This window comes from Natator depressus, chromosome 25 (genome assembly GCF_965152275.1).
Source record: "Natator depressus isolate rNatDep1 chromosome 25, rNatDep2.hap1, whole genome shotgun sequence".
NCBI classification, from domain to species: domain Eukaryota; kingdom Metazoa; phylum Chordata; order Testudines; family Cheloniidae; genus Natator; species Natator depressus.
Window position 1 is genome coordinate 3,067,411 of NC_134258.1, and position 25,443 is coordinate 3,092,853.

The following is a 25,443-nucleotide window of genomic DNA, read 5'->3' on the forward strand; positions in this document are numbered from 1 at the left end:
CCCACACGGGTGTCTGCACAAGTTGTCAGAAAAAATACTGTCTGTCCCAAACGGTGACAGCACATGAACAGCCCATGTTCGCTCAGGGGACTGCTCCTGCATGATGTCTTGACTTTAGATTCAGTCACAGACCACTAGAGCCAATTAGGCTTTAAACTATTTTTAAATCTTGGGATCCTGATTCTATTTACTTTTCATTTCATGAATCATTTGACAAGTGTGAAAGTCGTTAAATGTCTACATTTCTCATCCAAAAAGCATTCAAACACCTCCCGCCCCCCCCCACACACACATTGACTTGCATATGCCAACATGTGTGATCTAAGGAAGAAAGGAATTTCATTCTTGTCAAAATCTATTAGCCCCTCTAACAAGGTGACTCTATGGTACATTTTATGTTTGCTTTTCGTGACGGAAACATGATCAGTTTTAGTCCAGGTTCGATGGCTCTAAAACAGGGCTTCCAACAGTGAACTTTACTGCGTAGTTTCCATCACCCCAACAACGACCCCATCTCTGCCTCATTTGTAAAGAGTGCTCATTTTAAGGAACTCTGTCTTTGCTCTGCTCAAGATGAATGAACTTCTAGCACTTTGAGACAGATTATGGACTTCATCTCTATTACAGGAAGTGTCCCTACAGAGAAGAAGTAATTAGAGAGATGATGTGTTTATAATAGAAACTATTGTCTGTTCCTCAGAGAAATGGACTATCATACATTTACAAGGGTTGGGGGGGAAATTTCCATATGTTAAACACACAGGATTCACTCCAGACTCCAAGGCTTGTACGTAGGACAGGACCCAAGTCTAGGAAAATCTTCCCTGAATTCCTGTCAGTTATGCTGTAAGGGGTATAGGGAACAGATATGCCTTGAATGATTAATATCTATTAATTCCTCCTGACCCTCAAAAATTAGAAAAGCCATCCATCTCTGTTTATCCCCAAATAGGATCCTCCTAGTAAAGACAATACAAACATTGTTCACATCATGTGAGATACTTTGACTTTGTCTACACTGGAACCTAAACGACCAAACTTTTGTCATTCAGAGGTGTGGAAAAAATATCCCCCCCCGAATGACAAAATTTTTGCCGATGCAAAGCACCTGTGTGAACAGCGCTTTGTCGGCAGGAACGCTCTCCTGCCGACAAAGTGACCGCTGTTCGTTGGGGTGGAAGTTTTTTGTTGGCGGGAGAGCTCTCTCCCGCCGACAAACAGTGGCTACACTTCGCAACTTTAGCGGTACTGCTGTAGTGGCACAGCCCTGTCGCCAAAAGGTGTGTAGTGTAGACAAAGCCTTTGTCTAAGGACCCACAGAGCAACTCCAGTTAGGAATTCCAGTCCCCAAGAATAGAAACTAAAATGGCTAGGTGAGATGATTGTTAATCAGGGCTGCCCTTACCATGAGGTGACCCAGAGTGTAGAAAATTGTGTCTGCTGCTGGTGCATCTGTATTCTCTCTGCTCCAGATGCACAGAGATGGGGGAGTGCTGTGCTGGAGGAAGGAGGGCACAAGAGACAGAACAGGCAGGCAGGAGAAAAGGGGAGAGGGAATAACAGAAAGCAGCAGGAGTTGCTGGGAGAGAGAGGAGGAGGAGCCTCTTATGTACCTCTCTAGCACCCCAGGAGCCCGGACTGATTAACCCCAGCTTCTCAGGGAGCTTCCTGTTTCCTGTCGCTTCCCTGAACCCACCTGAGGAGAACAGGCAGTCAACTGAAGTAGTAGGAGCCAGTGAGGCCCTTAAGACGCTGATATCTTCCCTCACTCAGGCCCTGCTACCAGCCTGCTTATTTGTCCTCTTCAATTGAGTGTTGAGAGCCACTGTAGCTGGCACAGGACCCCGGTCATGAGTGAAAGAAGAAAATCCCCCTCTGGGGCAGCATTCAGAAAAAGAAAGCAAGCAAAGGAAGCTTTTCTATCTAAGCAGAAAGGAGCTCTCCTGAGATACACAGACACAAATGTTCACGGTGAGACTTCCAGCCCAGGTGATTCCATTTTCCTCTGTCACTCTTCTCCCACGAACAGTTCCTGTCATAGCATTATCCTCCATAATGGCAACTATGGCATCATCTATCTTCCCAGAAACACACATAACTTCAAATTTCTGTGTGGCTTAGTGTTGTGGCATGACATACTGTTTGAAATAAATGTTGTAAGCAAGAGACTCCAAGGTGTTGACCTTGATATATCTGGAGCAATGGAACAACTGGACAAAGCAAAGTCAGACCTACAGTCTTACCGGTCAGATGAGGGATTTCAGAACGTTCTGAAGAGTGCACAGAAGTTGGCAGAGGAACTTCACGCTGAAGCTATTTTCCCACCCATTCAAGAATACAAGAGTCACCGAAGAAGACGACATTTTGATTACGAGGCACGGGATAAGCCCGTAAGAGACCCCAAACAACAATTCAAAGTTGAATTCTTTAACCCGGTGCTAGATTGTGCAATACAGTCAGTTGAAGAACATTTCATGCAGCTCAAGGAACACAGCAGTATATTTGGGATGTTGTATGATATTCCAAAACTCCTCACTATACCTGAAGAAGACCTACACCAGCAATGCAGGGCACTAGAGACCGTGCTGACACATGATGACATGCACGATACTGATGCGAGTGATTTAGGTGATGAACTGAAAGCCCTTTCAAGATACATTTCAGCAGGATCAACTCCAAAGGCTGTTTTGGAATATATGTGCACAAATAAGATGACCACCCTCTTTCCAAATGTTTTTGTTGTTCTGTGCATACTTCTAACACTTCCTGTAACAAATGCCAGTGGAGAACACAGCTTCTCCAAGCTGAAGTTAATAAAGAGACTCGGATGCAATCTTCTCTTGATGCTGATCATCTGTGATGGCCTTTAACCTTAGTCTCATCTCAAGCTCTTTCCGCCTGTGGAATGCTCTCTCGTGATTTGCTGCTTTCTCATGGCATGCCAGATTTCTAGACAGATTTTTCCAGTCCTTTGTTCCTGTAGAACCCAATGTGGCTGGAACATTAGACTGGAAGAGTTTGCAACAAAAACAGTATGCGGCGTTCTGGGGTTTTGAGTACATAAGCCATGGCCTCTCCACTTTGTCACCATTGGGGATTTCACGCCAGTAATGTGTTGGATGGAAACTTCTATTTTCATTGTCTTTGGGAAACATTAAGTTTTTCACTTGCTGTGGCCCATGCAGTGCAAGGAAGTCCCTCAGGCTACTGCTCAAGTGGGTCCACAGTCCTGGATCCTCTAGACTTAAGGAACTAAACTCAGCAGCAGCTGTTTCTTGTGCCTCCACCACACTCTTCTCTGATCTACACTTTTCTTCAGGAATGTGCCTGGTTACATCCACTTGAGATGGAGATATGGATGCTGCAGTAGCTGCCAGGTCACCTGCACTCTGACTGACTGGAAGATCAGGCATCTCCTCACCACTCACATCCTCACTGGGGCCGGAAGGCTCACCGTGAACATTTGTGTCTGTGTATCTCAGGAGAGCTCCTTTCTGCTTAAATAGAAAAACTTCCTTTGCTTGCTTTCTTTCTCTGAATGCTGCCCCAGAGGGGCGTTTTCTTCTTTCACTCATGACCGCTGTCCTGTGCCAGCTACAGTGGCTCTCAACACTCAATTGAAGAGGACAAATAAGCAGGCTGGTAGCAGGGCCTGAGTGAGGGAAGATATCAGCGTCTTAAGGGCCTCACTGGCTCCTACTACTTCAGTTGACTGCCTGTTCTCCTCAAGTGGGTTCAGGGAAGCAGCAGGAAACAGGAAGCTCCCTGAGAAGCTGGGGTTAATCAGTCCAGGCTCCTGCAGGTGCTAGAGAGGTACATAAGAGGCTCCTCCTCCTCTCTCCCCCTGCAGCTCCTGCTGCTTTCTGTTATTCCCTCTCCCCTTTTCTCCTGCCTGCCTGTTCTGTCTCTTGTGCCCTCCTTCCTCCAGCACAGCACTCCCCCCTCTCTGTGCATCTGGAGCAGAGAGAATACAGATGCACCAGCAGCAGACACAATTTTCTACACTCTGGGTCCTAGTGGCGCCCTCCCTCCCCCAGTCTGGCACCTGAGGCAGCCGCCTCAGTTCGCCTCATGGTAAGGCCAGCCCTGAGCTGTTAAATAAGGATCGCTTTGGTTCCACAGGGCCCTGGTGACACTGATAGGGAACACTAATGAAATACCATTCCTGGCCAGGACTGAACCTTGGATCTCTGACTCAAGGAATGAGCCGCTACTTTCTAACCTAGAGCTGTCTGCCATCTTACCGATGCAGCGGGATCCATCTGGACTGGTCATGAAGCCACGCGGGCACGTGCACACGTAGCTGCCTGCCGTGTTGGTGCACTCCCCACCATCGCAAACACTGGAGATCGTGGCGCACTCATCCACATCTGGAAAAGAAGAAGCCACCAGGGATTAGTCTTCTCTGCAAAGATGATTTGCACCATCTTCTCTGCTCATCTACACAGAGGACCCTCAGCCAAAGGCAGTTGTCTCGAGGACAGCACCTGGAATTCCAGGCTGCCACCTACACTCCAAGGGGCCCTGGCTGGCCTCTGCCAGCTGTTTGGGTGATATCTTCAGCTGATGTTTTTGTGGGGTCGAGACACTGTGATTATCCCTCTCTCCATCCCCATTATTCTACATGGCCCTTCACCACCCTGGCTGACTGCCAGCAGAGACCCAGGGCTTCCGCGCAAAACTGCTCCCGCCAGGAGCTCCTGCTCAGCTAGGCAGAGCCACTGAGGGAAACAGCTGATCTTGAGGGGCTTCACTGCACTTCTCAGCCCTCCAGCTCCCCACGCTGCTAAAATGCCTGCTGCTCCCACGACAGGGCAGTGCATGTATCTGCCAAGCCACTCACCCATATCCTGAATCAAAGCCATTGCACGCTCTCCTGTGGCCACTGGGAAACTGCGCAAATGCTGTCTTGCACCCCTCCCATGGTCCTGCACCCCTCCCTCCCCGTCCCAGCCAGCAGGGTAAGTCACGCACCAAGTGGCTGTTGTGCAGTCTTCAAAAGGGAGAATACTGGCTAGTTCCCTCTGTGCTCCTGGGAGCTCCTGCAGTGACCCCAGCACTGGGGTTACCCAGCCTACTGGCACCACACCATTTTAGGGTGGCACAAAGGGTTTTGTATAGCACTCTGCTGTCAGTGCCAGGCACTCACCTCTCACTCACTCTCTTTCCCAACAACCTCTACTGCTCCATGGCTGTGCCACCATTAGTGCGTATTTAGACTTTGCTATTAAGTTAGCAAAAGGGACAAGACAGAACATGGCTAGATGGGCAGATACTTGGAGAGGGAAACATGCTGTCCAGCTCCACTTGTCTGGGAGTACTAGGGAGTGATTCCAAAACCAGGGAACAGCCCACGAGAAAAGAACCTCTGGGAATCTGGGTGCTCAGTAATGCCCCTCATGTGCCCCTACATCAGTGACCTATGGCCCTGCTGCAGGAGGTCCCCTGGAGACGGAGGGGGTCCAAACCAGGACCAGCTGTAAGGTGTTGCAAGACCATGTGTGTCCACAAGCTCTGCCAAGTCCTTCTCTTTCTGCAGCTCCCTCGGATTGGACTGCACATGTGTTAGACAAAGAGTCGAGATGAACACTGAGTCAGCGTCTTCTCACTGGACAACAGAAGGCAAGTCCCAAAGAAATTGCAACAAGCCTTTTCGCAGCTGAATCCAGCAACGTGGCCTGCAGGCTGATCTGGAGGCTGAGAAATGGAGCCCAGTGTTCAGAGGCCCTGGGACCGGGGGCAGCTCTACCAATTTTGCTGCCCCAAGCAGTTGCTGCCGAATTGCCGCTGGACACGGCCTGCTGCCCCATTCGGACTGCATCCCCATTCGGACTGCTTGGAGAGCTGGTGCCTGGAGCCGGCCCTGCCTGGGACTAACAAGAATTGTTACATGAGTCGTGAAACACACGCAACATGCCTTGCAGCAAGACAGCCACTGCCATCGGACCATATCAAAGCATTCCCCAAGCATCAGTGAATGAACACCCGCTGTCCCAGAGAGAGGGGGCAATGTTGCTCCCAGGCTAGGGCTAGGTAAAAGCAAGCCCAGAGAGGCTGTGCCTAGTGCAGGGTTCACCAGAAATTCTGCGGCAGAGCTGGGACCAGAGGCCAGTTCTTCTTCTTCTGCATGCTGACCTGTAGCTTCAAGACCATCCTCTCCCTTCCTTTGCCTCTGAATCCCCATGGTTCTGAAGCTGCAAACAGGTGCCAGCTCCTGGGGCCTGTTCCTAACTTTGGGCATCCACAATTGATAATCTGACCAAGTGAAAGAGTATGACAGCCAAGAGCTGAGCTGGAAAGAGCAGATGTGCTGGAACTGAGTGTGCTCCAGAGGTTGCTGGGACGTGCGCCTGGCGATTCACCAGGTTTCCAGATCTCCCTTGGCTAATGTCCACAACAGCAGAATGGATTATTTATTTCTATTGCTTCCTTTTTACTGATCAGTGTTAATAAACTGCATGTGTAATCCACACACCTTCTGGGGGTGGGGTTCTGTCCCATCTAGTGGCACCGAGACCACGTAGAGAGAGAGGTAAAAATAAGTCTGCTGTATAGCCCTAGCTAACAGCCAGGTGGCTTTTAGCTCATGCGGTAGAGGCTCATGCTTTAAGCTCCCAGAGGCCACAGGTTTGATCCTGCCCACCAACAACCAGGGTCTGTCAGTATTACACATGGCCCAGCTAAAGTCTAGCTCGCTGCAGACACAAGCAACCAATGCAGAGGAATCACACAGAGAGCCCATAGGCGATAATGTGCCAGAAAACAGAACACAAGGGCAAGGAGAGGGAATAAAGTTGAACAACTCTCTACAATGAGGTGCTTCATGCCAGCATGCTGTCTGCTACAGGAGCGGGGATATCAGCGAAGTAGGCCAAGAACAGAGGTGCTTTACGAGTCCATAAACTGCGTATATTATCCAATTGTTTGCAACAAAGTTCACAAAATGCACAACTGCTGGAAACTGCATGGGGCTAGCAGGAGGTTAACAAGAAACAACGGGGCAAGTTTTGCTCCTTCTGAAGCACTTCACCTATGTGACCGGCGTAGTGCTGCGGCATGCGGCCTGGTGGCATCAGCAGAGTGAGGCTAGGCTCTGTGCTGGACACAGGGACAGATGCCCAAAAGCAGGCACTGGCTACTTGATTGCCACTGCTACCAGGACAGCATGGAGGTTTTGTTCCATGAGCAGAAACCACTCGCGATTTAGTGATGGAACGTACCATCCACGCTGCCGGGCATGGAGAGGTGAATCCTGTAGGTCAAGGGATCTATCGATCTGTACTGGGGACCTGATGGTCCAGGGTTCAAATTATGTTGATCACCATAGAGGGTGGGCTTTTATTCTAGGCACAAAGAATGTAGATCACACACAGTGGCTGGGGGCCTGTATCCTAGAAAGTGTTGGCTCTGGAAAAGACTTAGGATCACTCAGTTGCTCACAGAGCTAACGCTACCTGTGGGATGGGGAGGGAGGCTGTCTCACCTCTATGTAGGGCGCTGGTCAGAGCATTACTAGATACCGGGTTCCAGTCTGATGTCCACACTGCTAAAGAGGATACTGACAAACTGGAAAGGATTCAGAAAAGAGCGACGAGGATGATTTGAGGTCTGGGAAGCCTGCCTGAGAGTGAGTGACTAACAGAGCTCGGTCAATTTCATTGATTCAAGGGAAGGTTAAGATGTGACTTTACCATGGGCTATAAGTGCCTCCCTGGGGAGATCTCTGATAGCAGAGGGGTCTACACTGGGACAGAAAAAGGCATAATGAAAACCAACGGCTGGAATCTGAAGCAAGATGAATTCTTGGAACGACTTACCAAGCCTCATAGTGGATTCTCCACCCCGGGTGTCTCTTTCCAAAAGCTGGGCTCTAGCTCAGCCAGAAGTGATGGGCTCAGGGCAGCAATCCATGGGGGAGGTTCTCTGGCCTGTGCTATACATGGGGTCAGATTCGATTCTCACCATGGTCTCTTCTGGCAGTAACATCTCTGGACTCTATTAAAGGAGGGCCCTGCTCAGGGTTCTATCCGAGCTGCTCTTCGGCATGGAGGAGATTGGAGAGAATCATTGATTTTTTGGTTCAGTGCCCAAACTGGAAAAAGAAGCTAAGAAGCTAAGAGTTACATATGCTGTTTATTAACACTGATCAGTAAAAAGGTCGTCGTTTAGCTAAGAGCACCGACACAAGCTGAGGTGGAGCCTCTCTAGCCGCAGAGTCAGTTCCTAGCTCCAGGCAGATCCCAGGCCCACAGGGCACGTGCTCTCCGAGAGCCTGCCTTACACAGCCAGGCAGGGGATGAAGGATGGGTGTGCTGTCCAAGAGGCTGAGATCAAAGAGGAGATGAAACAGAACAAGCAGCTCGCTCAGAACTGGGGCCAAGCCTGGGGCAGCCACCGGAGGGCCAGGAGTTCCATCGTCTCCTGGTAGAGGCCCTCTGCACTGCAGGCAGCGAGTGCAGTCTCCTGGTGCATTAGTGTTGGAAAACCAGTGAGGAAACCCTGCAGCGTTTCAGTGCTGCTCTTTGGGCCCCTTCCTCATGGCAGCAGTGCTCTCTCAGGAGTCTCTCAGCACACTGGGGTCAGATGTCTCCCTCCTGCCCTGGAGGGGATTCCCCAGGTGGGGTTGCTGACTTACCATTCCCTTGGGAAGGGGAAAGCCCAGAGGCTTGGAGAAGGGACAGCAGCAATAACAAGGTCAATTTCCCCTGTAGCTCTCAAGTACTTTACCAGGCTGGAACCCATCATTATAGGAGTCATATGCGTAGCCATATATGAGAACCGCGATAATACTGTCATCAGCAGCAGCGATGGACTACCAACAACCCATTATTACAGGTACACATTTGCATTCCAGGTTTGTAGACACAGAAGTTGACAGCAAGTCAGAGTCACCATCTGGATTAGAAGCCAAGTCTCTAGGTCCTTGCCTCTGTCCTCCACCGATGACAGCGCCTCCCAGACAGCAGTGGGAATGAAGGCAAGGGCTTTTCATCCAGTGGAGAAAGGTTTCATTACAACTTCTATGGGTTGTTTGGACTCAAGTCATTTTACTGGGTTTCAGCAACACCTCTGCAATGGCTTTGACCCAAGGAGGCAGAGTCATGTATACCATGGATCTTAATTTCCCAAGTCCTGCTGTGTTGTAAACCAGCTGGGCACAGCTGCAGTCTAAACTGGCTGGTTCATCAACACCCAAATGATGGGGAACTACAGAAAGTGGTGATTAACACACCTACAAGGAGTGGGCTTGGGGATTGCGTTGGCTTGCCTGGATTAGAGTAGACATACACCATCCCGCAATTGCGTGGTTCAGACTGGACTCTCTAATAAACTTGGAAAAAGGAGAGGCACTTTACAAAAATAAAAACCCCTCCGCAGTGAGAAACACTCCTCTGAATCTCCAACAGAGCCAGCCCGGGCTCCCCAGGCACTCAGACACAGCAGCTGAATGGGCGCAGCATAAGGACCTGGACAAATGAGACTAGAACCCTACAGATGCAGGCTGCCCCTCCACCCCCTAAGCAGGGCCACAGACCAGGATATGGCAGACTCCGTGCTGGAGGCAAATGTCCCGACTCTGCCTGCTCTGTCCCTAGAGATGGCTACCGAGTCACAGACACATTCTATCCGTAGCAGGGCCTTGGTCACTGGCTTTGCCTGTGACAGTGCAAGGAGATGTCTCCTTTGAACTGTGCATGAAACCTCGTTGCCTGGCCAGGGATGCTACTGCAGCTTGAGGACCCACCTGTGTGGAACATGTGTGAAAAATACCAGCCATCTGCGTCCACGTCGGAGGAGTCACTGTGCATCATTTGCTGCACCGAGTAAACAGAACAACCTCGTCTTGGGAGCTGGCCTGTGTTAAAGCCCAAGTGGCACTTGAAGACTCAAAGATGGTGGTGTGCTGTGATCAGAAGGGCACCTCTCTGCCCAGCCATGCTCCCTTTAGGGATCCAGCCAGCCAGGAACAGATTTTCTGATTCTCCACTACATCTGAGCTGTGCTTGGCCGTAGTGCGAGGAGGAGCCGCAGGAAGCAGGGTGCTGCTCGCTGAGTCAGAGCCACGCCACTCCAGCACAAGTTAGGGCAGCCCTAACACACACCAGAGGAGCTCCATTCCAGAACCCCCACTCCTCTCCCTGTCCCACCTATGCCGCACCCCAGCAACACCCCGGGCATGCTCCCCCCTTTGCCCTATGTGGGGTGGAGAGGGGCAGGCAGAGGAGGGAGCAGGGCTGCTTCCAGCAGCTGTATTCCTGCTGAGAGTTCTGCACAGGGGGGATTCTCCGCTAGCCTTCTGCACTTGGTTAAGGTCACTTTGTGCTCATAGTAAACTGGAATCTGTCCCTAAGGATACAAGTCACTGGGTCCTGGAAACCTCGAGTGATGTTGCAAACTCCAAAAATGTGTGAGCTCTGCTGGATCTCTGTGATGCACCCAGAAGCTCCAAGACGAGAATTAAGCCCTTAAGGTTGTTCAACAAGGAGGGGGTAAGATCTGAATGCTACACTTGAGGCACGCTGTGATGGCAGTCAGACACTGAGATGCTATGGTGAGGTGATAGATAGACAGGTGGATGCACTGCAACACAATGTTAGCCCTTCCACATTCAGGAAGGGCTGAGAGACCCTAGTTTAATTTCAGGTGGTCCAAGGACTAGCATCCATTCCCCAATGTGAGCACCCTACAGTCTGACCAGAGAGAAAAGGAATGTCTGTTGTTTCCAAACTCAAAGGGGCCAAGTGGAAATAACGCAATTCCTTTCATGGAACCTCCCCTATCTCAGTCGTAAGTCAACAGAGTGTGTGACTGACAGCATGTGAGCATTGTCAAATGATATATTAGGAGGAAAACTGCTTTCCTCTGAGCCTGGCTTCTTGTTGACTACAGAATGATGCTTAGACAGGGCAAACTACGGCACACAGGCCAAGCCAATTTAAGCCAGCCCATGAGCTGCGCCACGCGGCTTGGCCCAGTCCAACGCTCCAGCCAGGGGGCACACCATGCGGCTCAGTCCCACTCCAGAGCTCCGGCTGGGGCACTGGGTCAGGGGCTGGACCACGTGGCTTGGCTCTGCTCCAGTGCTCCGGCTGGGGCGTTGGGTCGGGGGCCGAAAAACACAGCTCCTGAAAACCACGGCATGGCGGCGCCTGCAGATGGAGCAGCATGCAGAGCTGCCTGTCCGCGCCTTCTCATAGGAGCCAGAGAAGGGACATGCCACTGCTTCCAGGAGCCGCTTGAGGTAAGCGCCGCTCAGATCCTGCACCCCCTGAGCCTCTCCCCACGCCCTAACCCTCTATCCCAGCCCTGATCCCCTCCTGACCTCCAAACCCCTTGATCCCAGTCTGGAGCACCCTCCTGCACCCCAAACCTCTCATCCCCAGCCCCACCCCAGAGCCCGCACCTCAACCCCAATTTTGTGAGCATTCATGGCCCGCCATACCATTTCTATTCCCCAATGTGTCCCTCAGGCCAAAAAGTTTGCCCACTCCTGTGCTTAGAGTTCACACATGCCCATGCCAGCGCCTCCAGAGCTCCAGTGTTCTCCCCATTCTGCAATTCCAGCTCTTTGATGCTCTGAGCTCTGACAGCTGAAACTTTGCAAGGCAGCAGTGCAAATCCACCGAAAACACTCCCCACCACCTGGGCCCCTGGGGTGAAGAGATTTTATCACGTCAGTCTCCCCTGGCATTTAATTACAGGCCTCTGTTTGGCTAGGATTTGCAGAACACTCCAAGGACAGAAGTTTCATGAAGTGAACACTGGTTGTACTATTCAAAATAGCTGTTTAAAATGTTGGCACCGCTCTCCTTCCTCGCTTGTATCAGTCAACAGGCAATCATCTCATGAGATCAAAACGTATGATGCTGCATCAGTCACCCCAAAAACAACGTGTGTGAAGAGAACTGCATTCTGTGCTCAAGGAAAGACATCACCGGTCCAAAGGGCAAAACAATCTGAAAACGCTCTTGCCCTGCAAACCCTGGTGAAGGTGAGAATGGTGGAGAAGAAAAGTTAGTCGGAAATGCACGACTGTCCTGTCCTGTTAGGAAGCAGCCTCTGGAAGGAGGCTTGCTTGTGAGCTCTGGAGTTTTCTGTAGCCTTTATTTTTTCCTCCATCACTTCTCTATTATTAACTTCTTCTGGGTACCCCGGGTCTCCTAGTTAGATTCACTCAGCGTTGAAGCCCAGAGAGAGCCTGATACGATGGGACTCATATGTGTGCCCCCAGTAACACCCTTAGGCCAGTCCTGGCCAGGGACCTCCAGCAGCCCAAAGGGGATGTTTACAATACAGCTGGCAACAAGCCTCCCAGACAGACAGACAGACTCGTGCTTGTGGGGCCCCAGCTAGCAGGCTAAAAATAGTGCCTGGATGTTGTGACTCCAGTGGAGACTCAAGCTAGCCACCCAAGTCCAGGGGGCAGGTCGGTCTGAACTTGGCTGGCTAGCTCAAGCCTACGCCGGAGCCACAACAGCCACACTGCTATTTTTAGCATGCTACCCTGAACCCTGCAAGTGTGAGTCTGTCTAGCTTGCCCCAGGTGCAGCACTGACATCCCCACACTGTCTACGTCAAGACTGTTCCAATCCCTGGTTAACAGGAAAGCAATGCTCCGTGCCCTTCACACCTCTGACAAGGGCAGAAGTCAATGCAAACGTTGATTTTGGACTCAGTCCCCACTTCGCTGGGTTGCACTTGGCCTGATCATTTAAGGCATAAAATGCTGGAAGCCAAGGGCTCCGGAGTAGCAGTCTGCAAAGTCTGTGCAGCTCAGCTGCCCACAGTCATATCCCAACCCCACCTTTCCATTGTATTAAACAAACAAAAACCTAGCAGGGAAAATGTCTTTGGGGCCCATAGTGGAGGTCATGGCTCATCAGCTGCCTCTCATGTAGCTCACGGGACTTTCCGCTTTTCCCTTACAGCAAGCACAATGAAACCACAGAGAGGATTAATGGGACCCTCCAAGCCACACCAGATCCAATGAGCTTTGAATAGATCCAAACAATGAATCCTTCTGTGGACATTTTGTAAGAAAATTGAAAACATGCTAATAAAAGGGCTATCGTGTTCCATTCTCTAGGAAAATGGGCCAGCAAACTGTGTCTGTTCATGGAAAAGATTCAGGCAACACCGAAAAGCTCACTCCACTTTAGAAGCATGAACGAGATTTAACAGAACAGAAAACAGAACTTTGTCTTCACTAGGAAATTGGGAATCTTGTCCACTGGTGACAAAAGAGCTGGCACAATGGTTCTTTAGGAGTAAGAGTGATATCTGATACATGGTAGCCTAAAAAAAGTAATAGAAATCAGAGAGAAATGAGAAGTTAGGCCATCAAGTGACCAGTCTCTTCCCTGCCTGACCTATCCCCCAGGCAGTCAGAATGCTTCAGACACTAACTGATTCAAACAAGTGCAACCTACTGATCTGAAGAACAAAGGTTTGTGCCGAGAGCAGGCTGAACCCTCCCATCTGACATTTCTCGCTTTGCTTGGTTCGTGGCCTCTCCGTTTGAATCCTGATGCAGTTCTGGACATTTCAGCTGGGGCACTGGGCAGCATCCCACAGAAAGCACTGGCATTCCATGGCTCACTGACTGATGATGCAAACAGGGACTGCTTTAGCTATAAGGCCATGCAATACGGAAGGGCTATGGAGGACAGAAGTGCAGCTATTGGCTCCCCTCAGAGAATGATCAAAATCACAGATGGAAAAGCCTTAATCTATCAATGAGCCCACCCCAAGGACGCCAGCCAGTCATAGTGCCCTGCAGTGTATTTTCTAGGGCATGATCCAGGCTAGTTTTAAATGTCTCAACAAGTAGAGCTTCTATCACGGCTCTTGGGAGACTTTTCTACAACGTGACATAGATCTTAGTGCCAGGATGCCTTTCCAGCTATTCAGCTTAAATGGTCCTTTTCTTCATTGTATCCCATTGCTCCCAGTTACACCCTTCTGTGCCATCCCTACTAATTCCTCTGTCTCCTTGGGTGCTAGCACATGGGAAGGAAGCTGTGCCCTTCCCCCAGCACACGCACAAACTTCGAAGTCACATGGCAAACCTAGACTCACTTAGCTCCTTTAATCTTTCCTCATCAGCCAGCTCCCCCTCTTCCCCAACAGCAAGACACTCCTCTGCTTTCACAAATCCCCCAGCATGTAATAGTGGCCATATACCTCTGGAGCAAATACCGCTCTTCTGTTGTCTTTGCATGATATGTCCTAGGACAGCCCTGACTCTTCAGAGCCTGGTTAAGGGATGAAGGGCAGGGCCCCTCACCATCCTCATCAGCACCCCCGTCCCCTCCCTTGCTGTATCTCTCCATGTGTTTGTGAGCACCACGCTCGGGGGGCCCAGATCCTGACTGGAGCCCCAGGTTCTACCAAAATACAAATCAACAACAAAGCATAAAACAAACAACTATCCCCAGGGAGCTTTTTATTAAAGAGAAGCTGGGCCCACAGCCCTGGCTCTGAACCCCCTGAACCTGGAGAAAGTTTGGATGAATTCCAAGTTTGACAGCTTGGGCCCAGCACAGATTGAGGAATAGTGGGATTTTCCTGCATCCCAGCACCTCTCCTTTCCCCAGTCCCGGGCTCCTCTGATCAGGGCCCAACCAGAATTCCTCCAAGGGAGTCTGGCTACAGTGTAGCCCCTTCCACCCTGGCAGCGTGCCTGAGATGGCCAAGGGCACCCAGTGGGTCTCTCTGAGTTAAGAGTGCAGGAGATCTGGAATAATAAAAACATCCTTATTGCACAGGGGTCCAGAGACTGAGAAAGAAGCTTCTGTTCCAGGTGGTATTTGTGCTAAGATGTAACTACCATCGGCTGTGCTATCTCACCTCCTGCCTTCTCCTAGCAATACAAGGTCCACTGCAGATTAGTGGCAAATGCTGGTGCATTAATGAAGGAGACCCAATTCAGTCATCAGGCAAACTGGCACATGCTTTGACATTAGGTGCAGACACAATCCCTCCTGCTAACCCTTCTTCCCAGGAGGAATCCTGTACGCAGAAAATGCAGGACAGCCTAATCCTGTGGGCAGGGGAAGAATTTAGCAGAGGGATTCAAGAGATCCCCAGGACTTCCTGATGTGAGAAATCCACATCCTCATTTTAAGGCAAGCTGGTCTCAGATCAAATTAAGAAATGGGATAAAAGGACCAACAATGAGGCAGAGAGACTCCAGAGACTAATCCTTAAAGCTTTGTGCTCAAAGGCCCTGAACTAACCTGTGTAGAGGAAATTGTTGTATCATGGTGGTAGAGTGGTGCTTTCAGTAATACCCTGTGGCAGCGTTCATGCTTGTCTGGACACATACTGCTCTCTGAGGCTCCATGGTCCAGTCCAGGCACTGCACGAGCCAAGCAGCCAGCTGAGAAAGGATGCAGCTGTCTGCTGGGCCCAACAGCCCTTTCTCCACACCCACCCCAGCGTGCAGAGAGCTCTTTGGGCCGGGACCTTTCTATGTGTTTGCACTAGCTCCTGTGCATTTAGGTGCGACTGTAACTGGAATCACAGCCAAGATCCTGGACCGCACCCCAGCTCTTTCACACAGCTCCTGTGGCACAAACAAGCTAGCCAACTGGATCAAATGAGCCATGGGATTCCCCAGGGAGGGGAACAGGATGGCCCAGCCAGCACTACCCTGCCTCTCCTCTTGGCCTTCACATAGAAGGTGGGTTGGGACAGAGGACGCCCAGCTGTGGTGCAATGGTCCCGGCTGGGAAACTGCCCCTGGGGGACCACTGCAGCCATGTGTAATCTGGAGTAGCCCTGAGGCTTAAACCCAGCTTGGCCGCCCCAGCTCTCCTCACCTGTCCTGACTGGAGCAGCTTAGGATCTAGGCTGGTAAAGAACATCGGAAAGGCTCCCCTTCAGGGTCTCTAGCAATTCAGGCAAGATGCGCAGTAAAGAAATGACTGCTAGCTCGAAAAGCAGCTTGTCTCCTTATGACTGCTCAAACAGGAGTCATGGGGAAACTGGTCACGGCTGCTATAGGCTGCTTTCCTGTGCATTCCTGGCACAGGCCTGCGCACATGGGGCGGCAGAGTCAGCCCCTGCGGGGATTGCTTTTTATCTCAGTACGGCTATGGAAATGAGCATGTCTGGAACAAATGTAGATTAGCCTGGTTCTAAGTCAGTGTGGTGACACTGAATACGTAGGGACTATGTTGATTGTGCTCTAAGGCTAGGGCCCAATTTTACATGGTTCTAATCCCACCAGGCCCAGCCAAACCACGCAGTCCTTTAGCTGAGGCCTCGGGCCCTTAACTGAAGCCTCGTATAAAAGATTGATACTACGCTGCACTGGCTGATGGAGTCCAGCCCACGCAGGCAGCTTGTTCACGCTTTGCAGCGTCTCTTAGCACAGCACTCCAAGCTCAGCGTCCCCTAGGACAGATGTGATTCCACCATAAAGGCTGTGATAGAAATAGGAACCTCCATCCCTTGTGCTGGGGTGCTGCCAGCTCTAACTTCGGTGCAGGTCATGATCCGCAAACGCTGCCACTGCAGAATAACGGGGCATGATTCCACCCAGACAGAGGTTCACGTTTACATCCTGGACGAGTGAGGAAAAGGGTAGATTGTGGGGCCTGGGGAGAGTGGAGAATGCCCCTTTCCTAAAGTGTCACTAAAGCAGCAATGCCCATTCCCCTGCACTAGGAGACGTGCAGCAGCACAATGGACATCATCAGAAGCAGCTGTTTACGATAACTGTGGCTCTTCGAGATGGGATGCGGACACATGTCCTGAATGCCTTTTGCCTAGCAGTACCTGCAGAGGGGCAGTGCTTGTGCCTCATGCCTGGAACCACCCCTACCTCCCAGCCAATTCCTTCATACTGAATCATAGAATCATAGAATTGGAAGAGACCTCAGGAGGTATCTAGTCCAATCCCCTGCTCAAAGCAGGACCAACCCCAACTAAATCATCCCAGCCAGGGCTTTGTCAAGCCTGACCTTAAAAACCTCTAAGGATGGAGATTCCACCACTTCCCCAGGTAACCCATTCCAGTGCTTCACCACCCTCCTAGTGAAATAGGTTTTCCTAATATCCAACCTAGACCTCCCCCACTGCCACTTGAGACCATTGCTCCTTATTCTGTCATCTGCCACCACTGAGAACAGCCGAGCTCCATCCTCTTTGGAACCTGCCTTCAGATAGTTGAAGGCTGCTATCAAATCCCAGCTCACTCTTCTCTTCTGCGGACTAAATAACCCCAGTTCCCTCAGCCTCTCCTCATAAGTCATGTGCCCCAGCCCCCTAATCATTTTCATTGCCCTCTGCTGAACTCTTTCCAATTTGTCCACATCCTTTCTGTAGTGGGGGGACCAAAACTGGATGCAATACTCCACATGTGGCCTCACCAGTGCCGAATAGAGGGGAATAATCACTTCCGTCAATCTGCTTGCAATGCTCCTACTAATGCAATCCAATATGCCGTTAGCCTTCTTGGCAACAAAGACACACTGTTAACTCATATCCAGCTTCTCATCCACTATAATCCCCAGGTCCTTTTCTGCAGAACTGCCACTTAGCCAGTCAGTCCCCAGCCTGTAGCGGTGCATGGGATTCTTCCATCCTAAGTGCAGGACTCTGCACTTGTCCTTGTTGAACCTCATCAGATTTCTTTTGGACCAATCCTCCAATCAGTCTAGGTCACTCCGGACCCTATCCCTATCCTCCAACATATCTATCTCTCCCCGCAGTTTAGTGTCATCTGAAAACTTGATGAGGGTGCAACTCATCCCATCATCCAGATCATTAATGAAGATGTTGAACAAAACCGGCCCCAGGACTGACCCCTGGGGCACGCCGCTTGATACCGGCTGCCAGCTAGACATCGAGCTGTTGATCACTAGCTGTTGAGCCCAACAATCTAGCCAGCAGCTTTCTATCCACCTTATAGTCCATTCATCCAATCCATACATCTTTAACTTGCTGGCAAGAATACTGTGGGAGACCCTATCAAAAGCTTTGCTAAAGTCAAGGTATACCACATCCACCGCTTTCCCCATATCCACCGAGCCAGTTATCTCATCATAGAAGGCAATCAGGGGAATGTCCAGGGGAAGACTCCAAAGCACCGGGGACAGAGGGTGGATTGTGGAATATATGTTTACATCATATCTCGATGATGCAGTTACAAGAATTAATCATTTCTCCTTCTTCTTTGAGGAGCTGCAGATGTGTATTCCAAGTAGGTGACTAGGGAACAGTCCCCCATCCAGACGTGGGGCACGGAGTCTACCTGAGCACAGAGCCCAGGACCGCTCTTCCAACATTAGTGTCCGTTCTGGAAGAAGCAGTGATTGCATAATGGTCCATAAATGTATGTATGGACGAGCACTACATACAGGCTGCCCTGAGAATGTCCAATATGGAAATGTCATTGAGGAGTGCCACTGACGTTGCCTGCATTCTAGTGTCCATATCTGCTGAGGAGGCATGGTTGATGCTATCTCAAAGGCAGTCTTGATACAAGATGTTCTCTGTCTAAAGATGGTCTGTGCAGAGACTGCTGCTCCCTTCATGCGACACACCTATGATACGAACAGGTGAGGCGAAGAAAGAAACTGTTTAGTTCTCTTCAGTTAGAAGGCTAGACAGTGTCTAACATCTAGTGTACAGAGGTTGAGGATGGGCCTCATTCCACCCTTGATTTTGGTATCAGAAAATACCAGGAGTAGAACTTGTGACCACAGTGTTCTCATGGAACCTCCTGCACTGCTCCCCAGACTAGCAGAGAGCTGGCCCCCTCAAAGAGCAGTGTCTCATCAGACAGGTCCCTGAAAAGCAATAGGGAGAGGAACTGGATGACGGAGGTAATCGAGACCCAGGAATTGTAAAAGTGGGCCAGCCTGTCCCCACAGGAACGGGGGGATGATCAGGGAGGAAGAAGAACTGGAACAGTGCTCTGGACCAACTAATCAAAATGGGCAGAGTGGCCAGACCCCAAGCTTGAGTGCTTCCTCTTGTGAGACCTCTTCCGGGGGGTAGTGCTTCCTCTTCTATCCCTCTTCCGGGGGTAGTCTCGCTGTCTCAGGGGGAAGGGCTGCACAAAGGGGTGTGCATCCTGAATGGCTGCTGTTGCTGCACCCCGTAATGGCGTCTCTGTGCGTGTGGAGTGTACACCCCCAGAGACCTTAAGGTAGCCCTTGAATCCTTAAAGGAATTCAGGGTTTCATCAGTCTTGTCCGAAAACAAGGCAAGTCCTCAATTGCTTGCTGGTCATCCAGCACAATCCCCAAGGTCTGGAACCAGGAAGCCCTCTATAGTCATTACCAAGGCCACAGCTCTGGCCGAAGAGTCAGCCACATCAAGGGCAGATTGCAAAGATGTTTTAGCTACCAAGCAGCCCTCAGTGACAAACGCCTGAAATTCATCCTGAGAAACCTTGGGCAACTGCTCCTTAAATTTGGCCATAGCCGACCAGTTGAGGAAGTCATATTTGGCCAGCAAAGCTGGCTGGTTCACGATTCTCCTCTGTAGTGAAGAGGAGGTGTATAGCTTTCTGCCCAAAAGGTCCAGGTGCTTCAAGCCTCTGTCTTTGGGGAAAGACTTTAACCTGCCCTGCCAGGCTCTGTCATTGACCGAGGAGGGAGTTTGGAGCTGGGTGGAAATAAACCCCCTCATATCCCTGTACCAGCACAAAATAGCGCTTCTCCAAGCACTTGGCCACCAAAGAGCTCAAGGAGTGTCTCATTGATCGGGATAGCCATTCTTCCAGGGACAGTGGGCTGGAGAATGTCCACAAGTTTACCGATATTCTCCTGGAGAAACTCTATCTGAATACCCATGGATGAGGCCACCTGACGTAATAGGTCCTGGTGTGCCTTGAAGTCCTCCGGGATGGAAGGGAGGACTTCAAGGCACCACATCATCTGGGGATGAGGACAAGGCTGGGACAGAGACAGATCCTGCTCCTGGGGAAGCATCTCTGAATGGGAAAACTCTGGGGGCTCCACAGGAAGGAGAACTGAGGGCACCTGAACTTGCAGCTGATCTGCAGCCCCCAATACTGCACACGGAGGCAATTTCACTTTTGACTTGGACGACGAGCAAGACCTCTGGGAGCGAGGAGCTTCCCACTGAGCCCAAGGGGGCCACTGGCATGGGTAAGGCATTGGTGGCCAGTAGGCACCAGGCCAGGGGCCTCCATCCTGGCCTTGGGACGCATGCTAACCCTGGTAGTTGTATTGGTCCACCGGTGGCCCCCAGACTCCCACAGGTGAAGTGGAGCAGGAGGAGTCCTGGGACCTCGGAGACATGGGAGGGGTGACACCAGAGTGAGCCAACAGGCGATCTGACTCATCCATAGCCTAGAACAAGGTCGGAATTGGCGCTCCCGATGTAGTCAGCACCACCGGTGTTGAAAAGGTCAGTGCTGCAGGCAAGGTCCATCCCGGTGCAAACGCTGGGACTGGAGCGCCTGCATGCCTCCACGTTGAGGGCGGCAACAGCCTCCACGGAACCATCTGCAGAGTCAATTGGTCAATGCCGAGGAAGGGCCTGGTACTGAAGAACCTTGTCCCGTCTCCAGTAACGTATCCATACTGACCTCAGGGAGGGGTGCTTCGTGGTGCAGTGCCGAGACTTCCAAAGCACAGCCATCGTGTGCGCCAGCCTCACAAAGTCTTGGACCAGCGGTGAGGATGGGACCAAAAGACAGAGTCGGTCCGCCCCAGTCTGGTACGCTGCCACCAGCGACATTGTCAGCACCAGCGTCATTCCCACCAGTGCAAAACTCAATAGACAGCCAGAGGACAGAACCGGAGTTGGCAGTACAGGGTGTCTGCCCTCCCTACCCAGTACCGAGGAAGGGTCACAGGCACCCGTGCCATCCCGCATGCTGAAGTCAGGCCCATGCCAGTCTGTGATCTTCTTAGAGGAGGCAGAAGAGTCACCCTGCAACCTGGAGGGCTCCCGATCGGCCTGTGCCCCGAGGAAGGCCTCAGTTTCAGGTCAGGCCTCATGGGCTGCTCAAGCAGCTGCTGCTTGAGGCGAAGGCTCCGCACCTTCGGAGTCCCCCTTAGGGTGGGCTTTGCCCAGGCAGAGCCAGAGCGGCTTGTCAGGGTCACTGGTGGGGCCCGCCACTCCACACACAGGGCAATGCTTGAGCCTGGGGAGGGCACCCCTGGGAAGCAGTCGCTAACACGATCATTTTTAACTACCTGCAACTAGTGAGGCTAAGGAAGGATGAATGCGCATGGTTGTGAGACTTTACCACACAGAGCTCCAGCTCCAGCCAATGGGTGGTGAGAAGGAATGGGGGGGAGGGGGCAAGGCGGCACTGCCTCATACAGCCAGGGAAGGGGCTATCAGCACAAGCACTGCCCCTCTATGGGTCCTGCTAGGCAAAAGTTTCTGGCTCCGGTACAAGGGGTGCGCACACCTACTTGGAATACACGTCTGCGTCTACTTGAAGAAGAATGATTATGGCAGCACCTAGGAATCCCAGTCATGGGTCAGGACCTCTTTCTGCTCAGTGCTGTACAAACCTTTGGTCTGACACTCACCACGCAAAGGCTCAGGCATGAACTGCTGACATGGTTATTTCACTGAGTGCCCAGCGCCCCCTCCCTTACCTGGATATTTAATCGCAAGCTGCCTGGGGTTCCATAATTGCAAACAGCTCTGCCACCTGGAAGCCAACTCCAGGTGGAACATCTGGTTTCCAGCACATTCATTCCCTCTGATCCTGGTTACTACACAGCCTCGGGAAGGAATGAAAGGGACGTGGAGTTCCTGAAGCAGGACTAGGTGGGATGACACTTGCATCAGCAGAATAATCACATTTGCTCACTAAAACGGCGAAGCAGGCAGAGCTGAAGCCAGCAGGGTTTCATTAAGATACACGGGAAAGAGTTTTAATAACCAAGGCAGGGAGCTTTCATTCTGTTTTCCTTTTCACTTGCCAGATGTTTGGAAAAATACAGTGAATGTTTATTCCTTTGGGAATGCAGCCTTGCTGGCTAGGTATACAGCCAGCCCTCTGGAATTCCAGCAAGGCAGGTTTGGGAGAGCGCCCCCTTTCTACAGGAGCGTGCATGGGGCTCAGACATGCAATGGAGTGCATGCTATATAGAAGTTGCTTAGAATGGACTGCAAGAAACCAGACTCATAACAAGAGCTGTTACGGCTGTGTGGCACCGCAATAATGATCTTTCACTCTACCCAGTGCTCTCTCCTTGTATTTTCCCATGGAAGAGGGTGCCGTGCAATACAAGACACATGCCCCTAAACACAGGGTGTTACTAGCCAGTGTGTTCTGTATTTAACTCAGCAATGACTCATGACGACTGAGGCTGAGATACATCAGCAGCACGGGGGGCTTTCAGAAGTGGGTAAAATCCTGCCTTTCCTCTCACTGATAGGCACAGCTTAATTACACTTCTTGCTACCAAAGGAACATGCAATCCTCTGGTCCAAAAACCAATCAGGCCATTTATAAATAATTGTTTCTGTCTGTGCAAACGATCCAGAAAGTACCTCCTTTGTAAACAGATGGAAACACCATGAAACAGCCCCAGCTGAGCACAGCCTCCCAGCACAGGCCACCCCACATCCAGCACTGAGCCAGCCAGTCTGACATTGCACGTCACCCCCAGCCAGGCCACGTGCAGCCACATGACCAGATCCCCTGTCAATCAGATCAGCCAGCCACGTGCACACAGATCACAGCCACATCTCTCTGGCTAGGCAGCGAGATTCCCACCTAGTGCCGTTCAGAAGGCCAGTAACTCTTGTGACTCTCCTAATTCCCATGTTGAAGAAGAGGAGGGTGCCCTTCCTTTGCAGAGCTGTAGCTGCTGGAAAGACCCTTCCAAAGAGCTGGGAGAGGCAGCTGTGCCGAGGAACGCACACAAGTATGCTGCACGCCCCATGCCCACAGCTCTGAGTTATGGCTGATCCTGAGCCAGACCATAATCCCCACACTACGGCTCTGAGCAACAGCTGCCGTGGCGCAGACCCCAATTGTACAGGGGTTGCTATTAAAATCTTGCCCGTAGCTCTTGGGAGTTATTAAAATAGAATGGCTTCTTTTTATTAGTGGACAAGGTTGTCCCATATTGTGAGCAGGAACCCTGTCTCTGGAGTATTGTGCCATTTCCAGGAGTGAGGCCACAGTGATGGTCAAAAAGGCTTTGCCACCTGTCATGCAGCTGGAGATGAGCAAGGCACAGCCCAGCAAGCCATTGGAGTGATAGGAACAACCTCACTTTAGCTATGAATGAGCGAGATGTTTCCGTTTTGGCCCAGGCTTTCCAATGCCATGTCCCCATCTGCACCCACTTTATGCCTCGGGGGCAATGGGCTGGAATCTGGAAGAGCAACGCGGAGGTCACTAGGGTTACTCTGCATTTGCCCTGGTGTACCAGAGATCACAGTCCCCCTGGAGCCAGTACCGCCATGGGATCTCCCCGCTGCCAAGCCCCGGGGAACCAGGCCATCTGCAGGGCATTGACAGCTGTGCAGCTCGTTCCACCTCGGCTGCCCGAGCTCACCCCTCTGCTTGCTGGGGCCCAGTGCACTTGGGGCAGGGACGGGGGGATGGAAGGTGGCTCTCACCCACCTTTGCGTTCCCCATTTCCTGGGGCCCCAGGAATGCTCTAACATACGCTCTGTTACCACAGCCCCTGGGGAGCAGATGCAGCCACAGCTAAGTGCAGCCCCAACACCTCCCTGATGTGCCCCGTGCAGGGCGCTGGGAGCAGAGCCGGGTACGGCCCTCAAGCAACACCCCCGGCATTACAGCCGCCACCTGCCCTGGGAGATTCCCAGGAGGCCGTTTCCATCCTGTGTGCTCACAGAGCCGCGTCAAGGGGCTTTGACATACTTGGGAGCCCAGCTACTCATAGCGGTTCTCCTTGCCTCATCGTTTCTTTTTGCTCTCACTACGACTGTCACAGCCCTCAGAGACTCTCCTCTGAACAAGGAACAAGCAGTGGGGTCATTGACGCACTGAGTGAAAATGTGAAACATCCAGGGCTTAAACTCTCAGTGAGTATGTCCCAAAGCCCCAGTGGCCACTCGGGGCTCCTGCCCCACAGCAGACGCTCGGGGCTCCCGCCCCACAAGAGGCACTTAGGGCTCCCGCTCCAGAGGACTCCTTCAGGTTTGAAAATATTCCCGGAGCTCTGCTCCGAACAGCTCCAGCTGAATGTAAGCCCTGGAAGCATCCCCTGAAGGGTAGCAGCATGGAGAAGTGCAGAGCTAGCTCCCTCCACACTGCCCTGACTGGACCCTCCTGGGGGCTCCACCAGGCTGGGAGAATGGCTGGGAGAATGGCTCCACCAGGCTGGGAGACAAGCCCTGCGCCTTGTCTGCCGAACGGTGGCTTTGGGAATGAAGACACCTGAGTAGTAGTAATTACTCACACCTGCCCACACTCAGCTGGGCTTTTACCACTGCAATGGCTTCTGGACAGCCTCTGTAAGGCGGCCACCAGCATAGACTGGGTCTAAGCTATTGATCTAGAAGGGAAAGCTCCATTCTTCCAGCCCCCAAGCCCCCAGCCTCCGGATGGCCCTTTTAATCCTGCCATGAAGAGAAGAGCCTATTCCCTGTGGCAGGCCCAGGAGCAAACCCTTTCTCCATATGGTCGTGCAGTCTCCCCAGCCAGGCAGAGAAGTCACAGGCACGTCATTCCTTTTCCAGCGCACGAGGCCACAACACATAGAAATGGGGCAGCATTTACTCCCGTTCGCTCTCAGCCTTTTGAGGAGTGAAATCAGTCACTCCACTGACCCCTCTGTTGTCCTTTGGCCTTTCAAATGCACAAACTAAATGCTGACCGGAGGAGTCCTGAGCTTGCCTGGCTACACAGGAACACCCTTCTCATCTGCGCCGGCTGCTTGCCTGCAAGATGAAATGACACTGCCATGGGCAGGGCCCTTGTGAGTGTCCTGCTGACTCCTTCTCTCCCTGGGTTCACAGAGTCTCTGCTCATACAGGTGGTTCTATCTTGCTACCACGCAGATTTGAGTGACTAGGACGCGTTGCTAGTTTCTTTGCTCTTTGGTGTGATACATAGCAGCATCTTGGGCTAACACTACCCCACCCTTAGATCGGGTGTGCATTATCCGGGAGAAGCTTCCACAGACTGCACTTTCCTGCCCTGTCAGCACAGCTCAGAGTGAGATGGTGAGAAGATGCCAAGAGAGAACAACAGCTGCTCCCTAGGAGAGGCTTTGGGGATTTCGGGACCTCATCTTACCTTCACACTTGTGGCTGGTTTCACTCTGCTTGTGTCCTGCGGGACATTTGCACTCATAGGAGCCCACGGTGTTGATACAGTTTCCACCCTGACACAGGCCTGGGATCGCCTGACATTCGTCCACATCTGCAGGAAGAAGAACGAGAACGTCAGCAAACGGGAGAAGCAGTTGCAGTGTACGGCACAGAAGAGGGAGACGGAGACCAAGGGAG

At 51.6% G+C, this 25,443-nt stretch overlaps 1 protein-coding gene across 1 annotated transcript in view; it reads right to left on the reverse strand.

Moving 5' to 3' along the window:
- The window catches only part of FBN3 (fibrillin 3), a 293,987-nt gene that overhangs the window by 149,304 nt on the left and 119,240 nt on the right, over window positions 1–25,443 (reverse strand). The window contains exons 8-9 of the mRNA XM_074939600.1: window positions 25,232–25,357; window positions 4,245–4,370 (exon numbers count right to left, since the gene is read on the reverse strand). Of these exons, the coding sequence (XP_074795701.1) occupies window positions 4,245–4,370; window positions 25,232–25,357 (252 nt within the window). The remainder of the gene's footprint in view (window positions 1–4,244; window positions 4,371–25,231; window positions 25,358–25,443) is intronic.